The sequence below is a fragment of the Lagopus muta genome, chromosome 1 (genome assembly GCF_023343835.1).
Source record: "Lagopus muta isolate bLagMut1 chromosome 1, bLagMut1 primary, whole genome shotgun sequence".
Lineage (NCBI taxonomy): Eukaryota > Metazoa > Chordata > Aves > Galliformes > Phasianidae > Lagopus > Lagopus muta.
In genome coordinates, this window is record NC_064433.1 from 109168932 (window position 1) to 109186921 (window position 17990).

The window sequence follows — 17990 nt, forward strand, 5'->3', positions numbered from 1 at the left end:
AGTGGCACAATGTGCCACATATCACTTCTTATTTCTTTAATGGCACACCAGCACCTAAGATCATACATTCAGAAAAGCCACTAATGCAAGATTCACTTGTACAGCCATTGTTTCACCTACCTTGCATCACATCATTAACTAATACCATTTTGACAGCTGCACTGCAGTTGATATATCATCCCTATCTATAATAGCCTTCCAAGCCAAGGGCAGCCATACAGAGACAATCTCTGTCTTCCTTCTGTTCTGTGATTCCTATCTATTTTCTACCTCTAAAAAAATATTTAGGGTGGAAGTAACATTTATTAACTTCTACTTCTCTTAGGATCATTGAATTGGGGATCTAGAAGACAGCGAAGATGGAGTCCACCTGACAACAAGACTCTTACACAAATTCAAAATGCTGAACACATACCTTGAGATGATTGCATCATCTGCAGCTAGAACATCTCAAAGATGTGAGCACTATCTGTGATTCAGACAGTACACTGCTTGACATTTACAAAGCAAGGTGAGTGCAGATGACTAGTGAAAGAGTACTTGCTTTACTTCAGATTGACCAGAAGTGCTAAGAAATTTCAGAACTGAACAAATTTTACACATCACATCCTTAACTGAAGTTCAGAAAGTTCAATTCCTCACAGAGTTACCAAATTAAAAAAATCTGCTAGAGCTTTAGAAGACTAGAAGTCACCCAAGATACCAACACTGACTAAATATTTGACTTCAGAAGGCTGTAATTGTTGTGGTACATACAGAGCAATAAAGAAATTCCCAGTGTACATGAAATGCTATTTTGAGAGATAACATTAACTTACTTGTTACAATCCCTGCCAACGCTAACACAAACTGATTTTCATCAGAATCCAAATCCTGCTGTTTCATGTCTTCACTTAATGACTTCACAAAGCTCTCCATAGTCTGTGCAGTGATAGTAAAAAACTTTGCTGCCTTGCTCTGCAAGCGTGGAGGAGAAAAAAAAAAATTATTCACACTACAGTGACTATGATTATTAGATCCTACAATAAAACTGGACAAACTGCAAAGTTATTAAAGCATCCAGTCACCTCATAAAACAGTATAAAGTAAAAGGTAAACACCAAGTGACATGCTTAATTCTCTAATATTTGGAACCATTATCTCAGGAGAATAAGGGAAACTACTCAGTGCTACGTTTATAAAACTCTATTATTGCATAATTACATCCTAAACTCTAAATAATGCATATTAAACAAAACGCTTACTCTCAAAACCAAGACCATTATCTCTTTGCTTTGCAGTAGCTGCAAGGCATTTCATACTCACCTCAACTACAGCCACTTTTGCCAAAACTCTATCTAGCTGACAACCGGACAGTTGCCTAGCCTGCATGACTTGTTATGAATTTCCTAAGAAAACCAATGAAATGCTCAGAGATCCTAATAAAAGGATTCATGTATTGCTCAATATAAGATGAAGAATAACGTGCTAGGCAGTTCTTTAGAATAGGAAATAGAGGTCTCCTCTGGGTCACAGGTCAAATTTAAGTCAATGTCACCTAGGAAAGACAAGCATCATGCCAGAATGAGTAAACAGAAGCATGGCCTGTAATTATGTTATGCAATCTCCTCTACGCAGTGCAAGATCTCAGCTGGAATACTGCTCCATTTTGGGGTATCTCCGTTGAAGAATTAATCATCCAGCACGAAGCTCAGAGCAGATCAAAGAACATGGTCAGAGATGCAGGCAGAACCCACAGAGAGCAACTGAAAGAACGGCTTCTCCTTAAATGCTGACCTGTAAAACACTGCTGAAGCACTATTTCCCACAGAGGATTCTGTTTTTTCGATCAAAAGAGCATAACAGAAAGCGCAGGTTTCCTGGTGTGCTTAATAATTTTGCAAGTCATCTCATGAGAACTGAAACCTCGTCACTTCCTGCAGCAAGCCAGTGGAAAAGCCAAATAGCTCAAGAAAGTGCCTACAATTCCCATCACTTTGTGAAATTGCTGAACTCCTACTTAGTTTGCAAAGTGACTGAAATATTCAGTATTTTATCAAAACTACCATCTTCACAATACTTAAAACCCACCGATACCATTCATTTATTTCTCCACTGCTGCACACGGACCACACTGAAGACATGATCTGGGAGAAACGCAGCACAGTTCGTGTGGGGTGACTCCAACAGTGGGACATAGAAGGCAGGGTGAGCCAACACTCTTTCTTCACAAATGAAACTGCAGTCCCAGAATAGGAATGAATGGGTTATGAGGAAAGACAAGGGGAAAAAAAGTATGCTTCTGCTTGCACCAAATGTGTTTTGTATACATGCATGGGTAATGCTCCTCAGAGATGGTCATTTTAACATAAGCAGTGACTATCGTTTAAACAACAAAGGATACAAGAGAAAATGAAGGAAGAAAATTTAGTATTGCAGACTAATGTAAGCTCCTATAAAAAACGTGTATTCATACAAGAACACTATGCAAGAGTAGTACTAAGAGAGTGCTAAGGAAACCAGAAACCAGGCAAAATTATTAGTCGGTCCATTGGGGTGCCACTGGTGTCCTTGCTGCTGAGCCTTCTTTCCAAACAACCATCATTTCACTAGTGGTGAGGTCTCAGATGAGGAAGCAGAGATCAGTCAAGTTTATAAATAAGAAACATGACATACTTTGTGCAGTCTCTGATTAGCTTGACAGTGTTTTCATGGAACTTGAAGAATCTCTCACCCATAGACGCTGAGATAAGGACAGCTCTGAGAGCAGCCATTAATGTGCTTGAGCACATTAAAATGGTGCAGTGAGCCCCTCCTTTGCATTCCATGTAACTTCTCAGTGAAAACATCAGTTAACGTACAAAAGTGCTGCCATAAAATACAGAGCAGATTTTCACCATCACAGATAACTGCAGTAGCAGCTCACCTGGTAACGTCCAAAATGTCTTATGTTGAAGTAAACCTTGATGTTACTCTGAAATTAAACCTTCAGTTTCTGTTTCCACACCCTGCGGTGTGAATACCCATCTGAAGTATGTGTCATATGTGTCTTTTTGAAAGACACATAAAACAACCTCATGGAAGCTAATTTACTTGGTCCTTAGCACATGCAGGTAGGTGTGCTTGAATACTGTCACTCATGCTGCTTGTCCGGATGTTTCTTTAGGTTCTTTTGGGAAATGTGAAGCATCAGTACAAATGCCAGGCACTTCTCTCCCACTGCCTTGCAAGCTATTCATGTTACACTTGAAATTTGCTGCTCAAGTTTTGACTTGCCCAACCCGCATCGACATGAATGCTTTATTAGTCACAAATATCATATCAGTCAATCTACATTACAGAGCTATATAAAAGAACTACTTCTATATCCGTGCAGTGATTGAAAAAGCTGAGCATTGTTCCCCAAGGCATGAAGTTATTTTGAATTGATGCCACCCTTCCCCACACAGTTAAATATGAGCAATAGTTTGAAAGCACTCTTCATGTTCTCATACGTTTTTGTAGTTCACAGCATCTTCCCCTGAGAAGATACTACAAGCTGCACAGCTTGTCCAAAAATAACCCAAACCAAAAACTTCGTATGACAATCCTCCATCGTCTTTTAATAACCTGACTCACTGCCAGTTGTAATCTGTGGTTGATACAATGCCATGCAATCCATTTATCTAATTCACAGTAGCCTTGTTGCAAACCTTTTTTTATCATTTTACTTGCATCTCTGCAAGTTACGCCCAAAAATGTTTCTATGACCCTCACCAGAAATGCAGCAGTTCAGTGGGCTCTGATGATTGCTAGGGATTTCAAATAAACTTAGAAATAAAAGAATTGCATCTTCATAGTTAGGCTTTCCACACAACTGTATGTCAGTGTATAATTCAGCTTTTTACTTAATGCTATTTGATTTTTCTATTTAAGACTGTTTTCAACAAGGCTTCTACTAACTTTACTCTCAGCTTGTAGAAGAAGGTCACATACAGCACTGCTAGTGTTTTGTTTGTGGGAAGCGTGCCCTTTCAATACCATTTCACAAGTCAAACAATGCCTGGTCACTAAATGATTATCCGCTCTTACAGTTATAAACTGTCCTGAAAATACAGAATGTGATTTTATTCTGGTTTTACAGCTATGGGTGGGCTTTGTAGAATCTGTCCACCTATCAGTTTTTTTGTATTTTATATCTTGAATGATCAAAAGGTGTCACTGAAAGCTATCATGTTGCTGAAAAACCAAAAGAAAGTGTGACATCAGTTTACTCAGCTTCAATACAACTCCCTCTCATGTCAGCTTTGAGAAGACCAAAATTATATTTTTGTCAGGCTTATTCTTCTGATTCCTCCTAATTCCACCAGCTGCAGTGAAATTATATTAGTTATAACATTAACGCTGTCTATAATTGATGGTGTTTTGTTGTTTGTTGGTTGTTTTTTTCTGTTGCTTTGTTTTCAGTAAACTACCTGCTCATGTTTAACACTGAAGATTTATTAAGATCCACTAAATTTGAAACAGCTACACTTTCTAAACTTTCAGGATTCACACAAATATTAAGGCAGCACAAAGACTGTACTGGGGTAAGGATTCAAGGAAGTAGAACTGATGAATGTGTCCTCCTTTCACAGAAACAGCTCCTCCAAACTTTCTGCCAGCATGGAATTGCTGCTTGATAATGTTATGCTAGCTGTACCCTTGCTTCCAAATTAACTGTGTGTGGCAGACAACAGGTAACCCTTACTTGCTAAAACAAAATTTAATTACTGCATAGCATTTAATATCTCCTGCTCTTCTTAAAAGAACATGGATGTTTCCTAGAGAATATTCAAATCAGGAAACATCTTTGTTGTCCAATTTATTTCTGAAATATATTCCTGTGTTAAAAAGTGTAACAAAACAAGGTACTTATTTTAAATACCTACCAGCATTACCACCAGTAAGTATTCACCTGCCATACTTACTCCTCCTAGAATGGTTTTAACAGCCTCCTCATTGTTAGATACACCCCACAGCAAGGTGCAGACAGCTGCACCCATTTCTGTGCAATACTCTGCTTGCTGCAGGAGCTGCTGCTTGGCCTCACGCAGGTGCTGCCGGAGGTCTAGTTTCTCCTGAAATGACACAAAGAAATTAGGGTTGCACTTCATGTCAGCCCAGATGTTTCTAGGCTACAGGACAGAATAAGAAACGCCACAGTCATATATATGGAAGGGTGTGCGTGGGATGGGGGGCAAATTCACTGCATTGAATGTGAATCTTCTCTCCTGAGCTACAGCCAAGTAGTAAACATATCACTTAGGCTGACAGTAACCAGAAGCCTGTCCACAAGGGCAGGCCAAGTGACCCACTGAGACTGAGGGGCACCTAGAGAAGTCTGATAAGAAAGTCTACTCATCCTAAGCAAATAGCTCTGTATCTCAGAGAGGGAAGAGATTTCAGCATCAGAAGTCAGCCTTTCCAGCCACTTTACAAAAGATACCGGGAACATCTCACAGGAAGGGAGGGTTCTTCTGGTTTTCAAAATGGGCTGCCTTCATTAATGTGGGAGAAACGTTGGCTATCCCTGTTGGTTCTTCTAACTTCTTTCAACTGGCATATTCCTGAAAAGTAGTGGCAAAGTAAGAGTCCCTAGAAAAACAAGCCTGAAGTTTGAAGTGCCTTTCACACTTAAGACCAGAAAAGCCCACACTCCATTGTGTATCCTGCAGCTGAGTGAGGTGCTTGGTAGTTCTTGCTATGGAGCTGAAGAAAGAACAGAGCAATTCAACACAACCAGGACTCAGTCTCAATCTGTCAGTACTTTTCAGTAAGACTTAGGAAGGTGGCCAAAAGATGTAACAAGATTACGTATGATTCTATGTCTCATTGGCTTCCCACAGACTGCTACAGGTACAGCAAAACTGCTGCATTTCTCAGCTTCAAGCTAATGCTGACAGTGAGATGGAGACCGGGATACCACAGTCTGCCAGATGGGTGGGAACTCCCAGGTAGTGCTGAGGGGTGGTATTAGTGCTGCAGGGAAAGATAAGGGCCTGTCAAGAAAACTGACATTAACTCAGGGATTAAGTGAGAGAACCACAGATCACAGAAGGATCTTGATCTGCTCATTCTGTGGGGGGGGCGAAATGTGATTTTCAGATTCAGCACAGAAAACATTCTCCTCAGCCCACTCTTCCCTGTTTATCCACTTATCAGGATGAAGCCTGGGGAATGAGAAGGCATCTTTTCGATGTCAATTTGCAAAGTAAGCAAATGCAACACAACCTTCAAGCACATATTCCCATCGAGACTTTAAAGTTCCTATCTTGGCATTTTAGAGATTTGCCTCAATATTTTGCTTTCAGTTTGGAGAGAATAGAAAGGTAGTCACCTAAAAATTTATGTAACATAGAATCAACCAGTACAAGGTTGTTTGTCTGCTTGTCGTCAATCACCTGCCTAGCCCCCTATATCACATCTGACAGCCAGAACTGAGCTGCTTTATCATGCTGCTAATGGAACACACAGGGAAGGATTTGGAATGTTCAAATGAAATCTATCAAGCAGACTGACACGGATATTTTCTTTCCATAGTTTCTCTCACCTTATGGCTTAATATATGCGAAAGACTGAACCTTGCTGCCAATTCCCTAGGCATAAATTGTCACAAAAATTGTCTCGTTTCTTAATTCTCTGATCATTTTCAGGTGAGTTAGCCAAATTTTATTTTTTACATAACTCACTGCTGGAATTATCAACTATTCTGCTACCATGTGCATCGACAAAATGTCCACAAGCATCTTTCTGTCTATCTCCTATACTGTCCCTGTCTTTTTTTTTTCCTGTACTGTCCATAGATAAATGTACAGTTTAATGTGTTTCATTGGCATTTTGCATGGGGATGCTAATGCTAAATAAACAAAGCTCTGCCAGACCACATAGCTACATCCCCCAACAATGGTGCAAAGCCGCGAGAAACAGCACAGTGGTGCACAGATAAAAACAATATGAGAACAAAGGTACGAAGCAAAGAAAACAAAATAGAACATTCAGGAGCCAGGAAGATAAATGGAGCTTGAAAGCAAACAACCTGGAAGTGAGACACTCCTGAGAGTTCAAATCGTGAAGCAATCGCTGCGTTATGCAACACCACCCCCCTCAGGAAATGGTCAAGGCACAGGAATACAGCGATGCTTAAGCACCTAACTACAAAAAGGCAGACAAAGGAGGCATTAGCCAAGAATAACACGCACACTCCAGGTTTTGTTCAGGTTCAGGAAGCAATGCAATTCACTCACCAGTGATGCAGCATTGCAAAGCAGTTCTGGAAAACAGAATGTTGATTTGTGGTCCCCTAAGAAAAAGGCACTGCTCAGCCAGAAAAGGCATTTTTATCATTCGTTTCAGTGAATCATTTCCTTTTCCTTCAGAAAATAAATATGTAAAAAATAATTCTGGAACTATACACAAGGATACATAGAACAGCAAGCAAATGAAAAACACCATGCAAAATCATAAAGGAAAAAAAAAAATCACTTGTGCATACACCACCTTCTTTCATCCCAAAGAGCTACAGGACTTCACAATGTACATAAACACTGTCCACTCAAATGCAGAATCAGAGAATCATAGAATGGCCTGGGTTGAAAAGGACCACAAAGATCATCTAGTTTCAACCCCCCTGCTACGCGCAGGGTCACCAACCACCAGACCAGGCTGTCCAGAGCCACATCTAGCCTGGTCTTGAATCATCTAGCCTGCCTCCAGGGATGGGGCATATACCTTTTTGACAAGCAACAGGAGCCATTTAGGCAACTGGTGTGCACAACAGCAAAGATATGAAGAGCTTTGATCAAGATCACCAAATACCAATAATTCTTACTTAACTACCCATGCTTTAACTAAAAGTTTCATCCTAAAGAAATCACTAACCTAAGTCGCCTTCCATTCATTTTTTTGAATATTCACGTGTACAAAACGTGGGCCTCACTTAATCAATATCCAAAGCAGCAACACTATTAAATCCTACTGAGATTTCAATCTGGATGCCTAAACAACAAGCACATCAAAACTGCAATCTTTATCCCAGCAGACAGAAAAGTATCCAAACAGACAGTTATTCCATCACATGAACTGCCACCCAGACAGCTGCTACATTCATACTAAACTTCACACCAGAATGACTTGTTCACACAGACATGCCCTAAAACTTCAAGTCACGAGTTTTCACTTATTTATAATTTCTGTAGACTTATCTGTCATTGTACAACATTCCACCTGGCAGATCCTAACTGCAGAACTCCAGCAAAATGAGCTTCTGCTAAGTTCACTCTTCCTTGGAAGGGAGTTTTTGCAGCAAATAATCACCACTGCTTCACAACTGCCTCTCAAAAATTAACCACTAGTCTATGCAATCTTCTGTGAAGTCTACTGGACTCTAACAAGATCCGAGAGATCGTGGTCTTCATTATTCCTGCATTGTTAAGCATTTCCCTCTTATAATCACTAAACACTGTACTGACATAGCAAAAGCAGCTCTGTAACTCTGTCTCAGCTCACAGCCATACGTGGCAACTGGATCAATAGGTGCATTGTGAAAGAACCTCAAACTAAACACAGGTACGCAGCTTAAAGCAAACCAAAGGAGAAGCCAGCATCATTTTGCACTTTGTGTTGCTTACATTTTTTTCTGCTCCCCTCTCTGAAAACATGCTACAGTTGCAGTGAATTGAAAAGAATGGATTTTGTACCGTACCTTTTCAATGCCATCTACACCACAATCTCCCCGAGCACCCAATGCCATACTTCAGCATGTTACTATATATTTATAGAAAACTAGTGGCTGATTTTAACATTACAAAGGCCAGAAAGAGCCTGTTTTCCAGGCTGAGGAAGTTTTTTTGACACACAAACAAGAAAAATCACTTGCTCCCAATTTCCTACTCAGAACTTAAGCATACAGATCTCACTATCCTGGTGGCAAATATACCTTCTTCTCCCTCATGCAATCTGTCTGGGCTGCTTCCAGGCGGGCTCTGAAGTGCTCACAATCCATTTTCAGCTGCTCTATTTCCTCCTCCTTTTTCTCCATGCCTGTGACAGAATAAATTAGATAAATGAAATAATAAGTTACAGCCAACTGGCTTGCACTAAAGAAAAATGAATCCACTAAGCACAGTATTTATGAGACACATGGAACATCTGCTTGTGTTAGACCACCTCCTAGTGGCCAAACCGATATTTAGCAATTTGTCACATTTTAACAGGACTTAAAAAAACAAACCTAAATGTATGGTGCTTCTGATTCAAAACAGCAAAGGACTGGAAATACACCTATTTGCCCAAGGAGGTTGCCTCCATCCCTGGAGGCATTCAAGGCCAGGCTGGATGTGGCTCTGGGCAGCCTGGTCTGGTGGTTGGCAGCCCTGCACATAGCTGGGGGTTGAAGCTAAATGATCTTTGTGGTCCTTTTCAACCCAGGCCATTCTATGATGAAATAGCATGTGCTGATAAGATACTATTCTGGAATTGAGCACCCCAGGGATTTTTTTTAAATGTACCCAGCGTTCTATTTTATTTTCTGTCTGCTGCCTTCAGAATTCAGGAAATACAGTGAAAATCAAAGAAAAGGAACACCAACATCATTCAAAATTGAATGTTTCAATGAACAAACCACAAATTGTGTGGATAATAGGAATTTTATGCAACTACTTCCAATATTTTACATGAACGTGCATAAAGCATTATAAGTCACTTAAACAGTGCCAGTGATAACCCAATTTACCAGTGACTCCCTTAAAACTGAGTCTGATTTGTCACACATCTCATGCTGCACTTCAGGTGCTTTACATAGTGGCTGGAAATCAAGTTTCAAATATTACATTATTTTTTATATTATTTTAATAATGTATTTTAAAATAATTCAGTATTGTAAAAAATATCAATAATTACGTAATAATGCAATAATAATTACATTATTATATTACAAGATCCTGATGTCTGTTTAAGAAAAAAAACTTGGAAGGATTTTTTGAGAACAATTATTGTGTTTATATATACTTACTATATACCTAGTAAGTATATATATGTATTGTGTATTTATATATGTGTATATATATGTATTGTGTGTATATATATATATACTATATATACAGTGTATATATATATATACACTCACTGTTTATATATACTTTTTTACTTCAAAAAAACATGGCTCCAGCTACTTAGTTTTATTATGTGTGTTTATACCTTTACATAATTTCATAAAGTAACAGGCAGACATTATCTACTCTAAATATTAAAAGCTTAAAAATAAGTTATGCACCACCCGAAGCATCACATCCTTGATCATATCTGTTGCTTATGGCTTAGCATGCCTTATATACACTTCCCCTCACACACAGTCAATATTTCTGAATGTACTTACCGAGTAACACACACGATCACGCCATAAAAAGATACCACAGAATCACAGAATGGCCAGGGTTGGAAGGGACCTCAAGGATCATGAATCTCCAACCTCCCTGCCACATGCAGGGTCACCAACTTCCCCATTTAATACTAGACCAGGCTGCCCAGGGCCCCATCCAACCTGGCCTTGAACATCTCTAGGGATGATCCATCCACAACCTCTCTTGTGCCAGCATCTCACCACTCTCTTGGTAACGAACTTTCCCCTGATACTCAACCTAAATCTTCCCTCCTTCAACTTAAAACCATTTCGCCTTGTCCTGCTCTTATCTACCCTTTCATAGAATTGACTCCCCTCCTGTTTAGGCTCCCTTTAGGTACTGAAGGCTGCAATGAGGTCACCCCACAGCCTTCTTTTCTCCAGGCTGAACAAGCCCAGCTCCCTCAGCCTGTCTTTGTAGGGGAGGTGCCCCAGTCCCCTGATCATCTTCATGGCTCTCCTCTGTACCCTCCCCAACAGCTCTCTGTTTTTCTTGTACTGGAGGCTCCAGACCTGGACACAGTACTGCAGGTGGGGCCTCACAAGAGCAGAGTATATCATAAAGCTTAAAAGTAACATCAAAAAAATACATTTAGTTTAATAGCTCTACATTATTTGGAAACAAAGTTCCTTTCTTCCTTTGTCCTAATTAACAAAACGTTATGATGTCCAATGCATCCATGCAACTTTGAACAGCAGATATAAAATAAGATACCTGAAGCAGCTCTTCTAAAAAGATGGGATGTATTTCCATTTGACCACTGTGGGATGCTAAACCACCAAGAGCGGGACATTTCAACAGACAGCATCCAGCCAATGCAAATCCCACTCTCGGGATGTGCCCAGGGGCCGGGGTGCTCTCTCCAAACATGCAATTCTTTTGAACCTACAGCTCAAAGGAAACTAATAGAAATGAACAGGAGGATGGATTCATTGAGCTTCTGAGGAACTGTTCAAGTTATAGGAAATTTTTCTTTCCTTCACAAAGTCCAGTCCCATGTATCTTAATACTTTGTGAATGCAGGTCTTCAGCATCGTCCAGACTCTTCTTGAACTCTGGCAAATGCTTTCAGACATACGGTCTGATTTTTGGGTGCTCCTGTGTGGAGCCAGGAGCTCAACTTGATGATCCTTATGGGTCCCTTCTAACTTAGGATATTCTATGATTCTATAACATAAAGACATATAGAGTCCAAGGATGGCAAGCTCTGCTTATCAATGGCAGACCAAGAACCCCTTCATCCTTGCCAGGTAAGGACACCCAGTGAAACCAACTCCTAGTGAAGCCCTGTCTCACTGCAAGGAGACAAACTCTCCAGAGTGAAAAGAATCACCTCCACTCCTTGATGAGATGGATTCATCCTGAATATAGTACTGGCAGTGCCGGGAGGCATATGAAGATACTGGACATCTCACTGCTAGATTTCTGAGACCAAGACTGAGCCAGGAGAAAAGGAATGGTATTAACTTAGGTCTGCATATAAAGCACTACGTGCTGTCTTTTGAAGACTTGCAAATAAAAGAAGAATTTACCTCTAAGGTATTGTGATGGCTTATGTCAAAGGAAACTAACATTAAGTCTATCCTATAAGGGAAAAAATGGTACGACTGATGAAAAGAGCTGATAAAGAGACCTACTGTCAGTTATGCCTCAATCCTGGGAACTCCTCTTGTTGCATCCAGTCAAATCTTCCAGGTGTGCTCTGAAGTGAATTCAAAGTTGGATTTACCAGTCCCAACACTTGACAATCCCTTGACATATGGCAGTTGAACGAGCACCAGACATTTTTCTGATGTTAAACACCACAGCTGTGCTGCTCACTCCCTGCAAAGTGCAGTCCTGTCAGCACAGAGGAAGCCCGACAGATTTTCCCATTGTCTGTAAGTCCCAACTCCCTGGTAAGAAAGCTCCTTCCTTTTTGAGACTAAAATCCTGAGGTTCAGACTGTCTGCCTTAAACAAGCGAAGAAGCAGTGTTCACTGTCAACAAGGATGAGCAAAAAATACAAAATGATATCTCTATACAAACAGTAAATACGTAACATTACCACTGCAATGGTAAATCTGACTCCAGGAAGAAGTGACATTTTTCCCTGAAAGCAACAGCATAGCAAAAAAAAAGGAGACACTTGGTGTGACAGAAGAAATGGCATACAATTCTAGTGGGCTCGTTCTTCTCTATGCTATAGGTCACACCAGAGTATTTTCTGGAAAAGAGATCTAAATTCAACGCTCTTGGAAGTGGAGAAGTGAGTACAGATACAGTGAATAACAAGTGATGGGATTCCAATTCTACTGATCTAAACAGTGCTATATACAGTGGGCTAGGTCTTGCTGAATAGGTGTATAATAATTTTTCTAAGGCTCCTGGAGCCAACCACTCTTCCTGAATAGGGCAGTAAGAAGAAAACAGACCCCTCTTTTTGAGACAAAGAATCATGCTGGAAAAAGCCTTAGCAAAGACTTCAACAGCAGCACAAATGTAGTTCCAGTTGTATTGTTGCCAGTTCAGATCTTGGATACCACCAGCGAGATACTCCCATAGCAAACAGGTATCTAACTGATCAAGCTATGCAAGTGAAAAATACAATGATCTCAGAGCTTCCTGAAGCTATTCAAGATGTCATCAGTCTCACAATTGAACAAACAAGAGGTGTTTAAAGTCTCTGGCTATAATCCAGATTATAAACCAATTGATGTTTGGATGTTCTAGGTTTACTACCTAGAAAACTGATAGTTGCTGAAAGCCTGGATCAGCCACAGGGTTCAATGAGACCTGTATGGAAAACCATCTCAAGCAGCTGCCAGAAGAGTCCTGTAAGCTTCATACACTAACATCCACAGACCTTACTTAAGGACCAACATCCACAGACCCTACTTGACCAGAACCAGACAACTCACTATTTTATGCCAGAGGATTTCCAACAGCTGCAATGGTGCCCCTGTGACATCTCACTTTTTGTGAGCAGCATGTTCCACAGCGTATCTTATTCTATGCTGTTGTTGCTACAGAAGTGGGAGCAGAATGGAATAGCAAAAATCACCACTTGACACACCCAGCTGTAGAGGAAAACAGCAGCAAAAGCCTGAATAAGTAATCAAGACACAACATTAATTGGAAGAAGTCTCCTTTATGGGGATACACACAAGATAATTTAAAGATTGACTTCAGCAATTGCTCCAAAGTACCTACAGAGTAATGGCAAGCCAGCAAAACATTTGGAAAAAAGTCTTGAGATCAGTGTGTCAACAACACAAACCTGCAGCTAGAATGCTCTGATAACGACACCTTGGTGCCTGACACAAGGAGCATAAGAGGAATTTTGTGGCTGAGCATGTATGGGAACTGCTGAGTCACGGTCTGAACCTCTGATTGATCACCTGAGGCAAGCAATGAGTCAGCCAGAGGAGCACAGGTGAAGGCAATTTACCTGTGCTGATGGAAGGGGTGGAGCCTGGCTCCTAGACCCATTTAAGAGCTGGCTACCAGTAGGGAAGGATCTTGAGATCCACTCTGCTGGAGTTTTGTAAGTGAGCCCCGGATACAGGTAAGCTTTCCATCTATTCTCTTTTTGTTATCGTAATCTGCTTTGCCTAGCTCTCTTGTTTATTTCATAATTATAACATCTTAATCTTCATTGAGTATACAGAGCACTGATAAAATTATGTAAAAGAAAGATGTAACAAGTTGAAGATGTTGAAAGCTTAACCCAACAGGCAACAGTCCTTGATACCATGCAATGGTATAGGCCATTTCAAGATATTACAACACATCTTGTGACGTGGATGACACTTTAAGTGGCAGCAGGAGATGGTATAGTCTCCTTATCTCTATTGGTACTTGATGGCATGCATGAAGCCTTCCAAAAAGCAGATGATGGAGACTGCTGGAAACTCCACCCCAATACAATCTTTGCTATCATAGGCAGGTCTTGTGCTTATGTCCTAGACTTTTGTTGGAGGAAAAAAAAAATGGAAGCATTAGCCTAGAGTTCTGCCAGCAATTGCAGCAAGCTCTAAAGACTGGAATGTAATTCTGAAAAGCGGTAACTTCTGGAAGTTACAGAAAGGTTTGAGTCATGATGTTTCCTAGGTACTCTACTGTACTACTAGCTACAGGATTTTGACTAAAAATTAGTTAATAGCAGGAAAGCAACTTTGAACCAAAGGATCCTATGAAAAGTGGTTCCATATCTATCTTAACCAACATAGCCAGCATTCTGGTGTAGGACTCCAGAGCTCTGCTTCTCTTCCAGTACTTTGCGGCCAATACATTTATTTGAGGCTAGACCACAATCTAGCTCTCTACCATCTGAGCCAAAGTCCCAAAGAAGGTTAAAAAATTATACATTAAGGTCTCATTCCAGAAGGCTACGTGGGCCAGAGATTATGCAGACACTCACACCAAGAGGCAGGGACTTGCTAGATAGATCTTTCACTCAACTGCTTGGGTATTCATCAAGATAAAGTCTCACAGAGAAGAAGTCAAGATCTGACTCAAACTCAAGGTAGAATAGCTGTTTTCAAAGCTCAACCTATTAAACACAAAGCTATTACTTATTCCTTCAAATTTAGCTTCTTAACTGCAGGTTTGTTTGTTTTTTTTACCTGTTCTTTTGCTGATCACTTCAAGAGACATTTTGAAAAACAGAATACTTTCCCATTCCCTCCAAGAAGAGTCACTTTTTTCCTGATGCACCTTCTTCGACCATGTGAACTGTATTATCCACAGCAAAATATTAAAAATTAATTTGACCTAAGCCTAATTATTTCTAATGTGCTTTCTAATTTTCTTCATTGCAAAAACATTAATTTCCTGAAGCAATCTAAACATCATAGTTAAACTTGGAACGCCTCAAACTCTACAACCATTCATCTGGGCAAAACAGTTTGCACTGAATAGTCTTGGCAGAAACTATCTCAGCCTACAACATGGCACAACTCACTTGATTCAATAGCATCCAGTTTCTGGAACGTCCACACAATATCACCATCGAGTATCTTGGGTAAGAAATCCCGCAATTGCATGACCTCAGTTGTCAGCCTTTCCAAATCCCTCCTTCTGACTTGAACGAAGTCCTCGTTGCTTTCATCCTTCTGAAATGGGAAACAAAACAACCACCAACATAAAAACAAACAAACCCCCTTCCCCCAGAAAATGACACTGTTTCTGCTTTGAAGTACACTTTTGCTTGCGTCCTTTCTCTCAACAGTATTGCTCTGCACTACATCAATTTAGAAATTCATAACCTTATTTTAAGAGAACTATTGAGCAATAATTTAAAGCGAGTCACTGGGACAGAAAGTCTTTGAGTGTAATCTGATTTTTGCCACTCTGGCCTAAAGCAAATTGTATTATCTTTTTACATCTGTTTTTTCACCTAAAATGTGTGCAATGTACCTCAGAAAGCTGTAAGAATTAACATTCACATGTCTGAAAATGCTATATGTATGCAAAGCTATTGTTTAGAAACTGTTGTAAAACATACACTGTAACTCCATTTTTTAATTAACTCAAATAATTGCAAGATCCTCAGTTATCTAGAACACGTGTATTTTTTTTTTTTCAGAGTACTTGACCTTTTGTGAGAAGCAAAAGCTATTTGTAATCCAATCCCACATAAAAGTAACTCAATCCCAAATCAAAACAAGAAGAGAGGAGGTGGATGCCCCATCCCTAGAGATGCTCAAGGTTAGGCTGGACCAGACTCTGAGCAACCCAATGTAGCTGTAGGTGTCCCTGTTCATTGCAGGGAAGTTCTACTACATGACCTTTAAGGGTCTCTTCTAACTAAAATGGTTCTATGAAATGTATTTACTTATTTCCTCTTGTGCCAAGATACTGCAATGAAATAACTTCAATTGCACAGTTCAAGAGAACGTGTATTGATTTTTAAAACGATACCAACTTTTTCTGTATAATAAACTACCCAACTCCAGTTTCTGGTGTATTTTGGTATGCACACTGCTGCATCTTAAAGATGCTACACACTGACATAGAAAAAAGTTCAGCTTCCTTTGTCTAAAACATTAGTGACCTAGTAAACTTTCACAATGCAAAAATGACATTTCTAAGCAGTTTAAATTTTAGGGAATGGTGTGGGTCTCAGAAACTGAGATTCTTGACATACTGTTTCACCTTCTTTCAGACAGATGAGTGTGCTAGAGAATACAAGAAACCATCGCCTCAAGGTACAGCCATCTCCAGTCCAGTCTTCCAAACTCAGGTCATTATGGAATCACAGATTCATTAAGGTTAGGAAAAACTACTTAAGATCACCTAGTCCAACATCAACCCATCACCACCATGGCCACTGACCATGATCCTCAGTGCTACAATTACCCTTTCCTTGAACACCTCCAGGGATGGCGACTCCACCACCTACCTGGGCAGCCTGTGCCACTGCATCACTATTGCTTCTGAGAAGAAATTCTTCCTAATGTAGAGCTTGAACCCACCTTGGCACAACTTGAAGCCATTTCCTCTCATCTTATCACTGTCCTGATGACCTCCCTGCTCCTGCTGGCTGCACTATTTCTGATACAATTTAGGATGCTATTGGCCTTCTTGGCCACCTGGGCACATTGCTAGCTCATGTTTAGCAGGCTGCCAACTAACATCCCCAGATCCTGTTCCTGAGAACAGCCTTCCAGCTGTTCTGCGCCAAGCTGCTGTATTGCCCAGGGTTGTTATTACAGAAGTGCAGAGCCCAGCACCTGGTCATCCCACTGCCTCAGCCCAGCTATCCAACCTTTCCACATCCCTCTGTAGGGACTTCCTTCCCCTAGGCAGATTGACACTCCCTCCCAGCTTGATGTCATCTGCAAACTTACAGAGGGTGCACTCAATTCCCTCATCCAAATCATCAATGTAGACATAAAACAGGGCTGGCCCCAGTACCAACCTCTGAGGAATTCTGCTAGCAACCAGTCAATGACTGGATTTAATTCCGCTCACCATCAATACAGACATGGAAGAAGGTTTTTAACTTGCAGTTGCAATTAGGGAGCCTTTATAGGAAAGTTAGCACAATCAAGACACACAATGCTACGCAACTCACAGAAAAACAACTCATTTTAGTCTCAAGAACACATATGCATATGTAATAGGACTCCATAGAGGACACCAGGTGAACACTTACAGTCAGACAAACAGGAAAGCCAGAAATAGAGTTCAGTAAGTTCAAAACTACAAAGCATAGCATAAAAACCACATTATCTGCTCTCAGCGACCAAATCCAGGCAAAACCCACTACCGAGGCTCAAAACGCGGGGTGTTCCTCCCTGTAAACCACAGACCCTCACACAGAAAAACCAGGATTTATTTTTTTCACCCAACACTTCCCCGCACTACAACGTCCAGCTGCAATGAGTCGCTCCGCGCAGAGGGAAGCACGGCCCTTCCCCGCAGCCCTCAGGCAGAGCCCGCCCTCCAACCGGGCGCTACCTGCGCTTCGCCCGCCTGCCCCGCGCAGCGCCGCATGGCACCAAGCACCGCCCGGCGGCAGGGCGGGAAAGAGAGGGGAAGGCAGAGGGCGGGAAGAAGGTGCTGCGCCGGCGCGTCACGCTGCGCCGCTGCCCTGAGGGAGGGGCT

General features: G+C 40.9%; 1 protein-coding gene across 3 annotated transcripts in view; it reads right to left on the bottom strand.

Moving 5' to 3' along the window:
* LOC125698063 (heat shock transcription factor 2 binding protein) overlaps positions 1 to 17954 on the bottom strand; it is a 36332-nt gene extending 18378 nt beyond the window's left edge. The window contains exons 1-5 of one of the 3 annotated variants that reach the window (XM_048955940.1): positions 17539 to 17818; positions 15343 to 15493; positions 8936 to 9039; positions 4929 to 5078; positions 819 to 957 (exon numbers count right to left, since the gene is read on the bottom strand). In XM_048955940.1, the coding sequence (XP_048811897.1) occupies positions 819 to 957; positions 4929 to 5078; positions 8936 to 9039; positions 15343 to 15493; positions 17539 to 17601 (607 nt within the window). In that variant the 5' untranslated portion in view covers positions 17602 to 17818. Of the gene's footprint in view, positions 1 to 818; positions 958 to 4928; positions 5079 to 8935; positions 9040 to 15342; positions 15494 to 17538; positions 17819 to 17843 lie in introns of those variants that run through there. The other 2 variants (XM_048955949.1, XM_048955957.1) reach the window with 2 other exon arrangements.
* Positions 17955 to 17990: the final 36 nt, after the last annotated feature.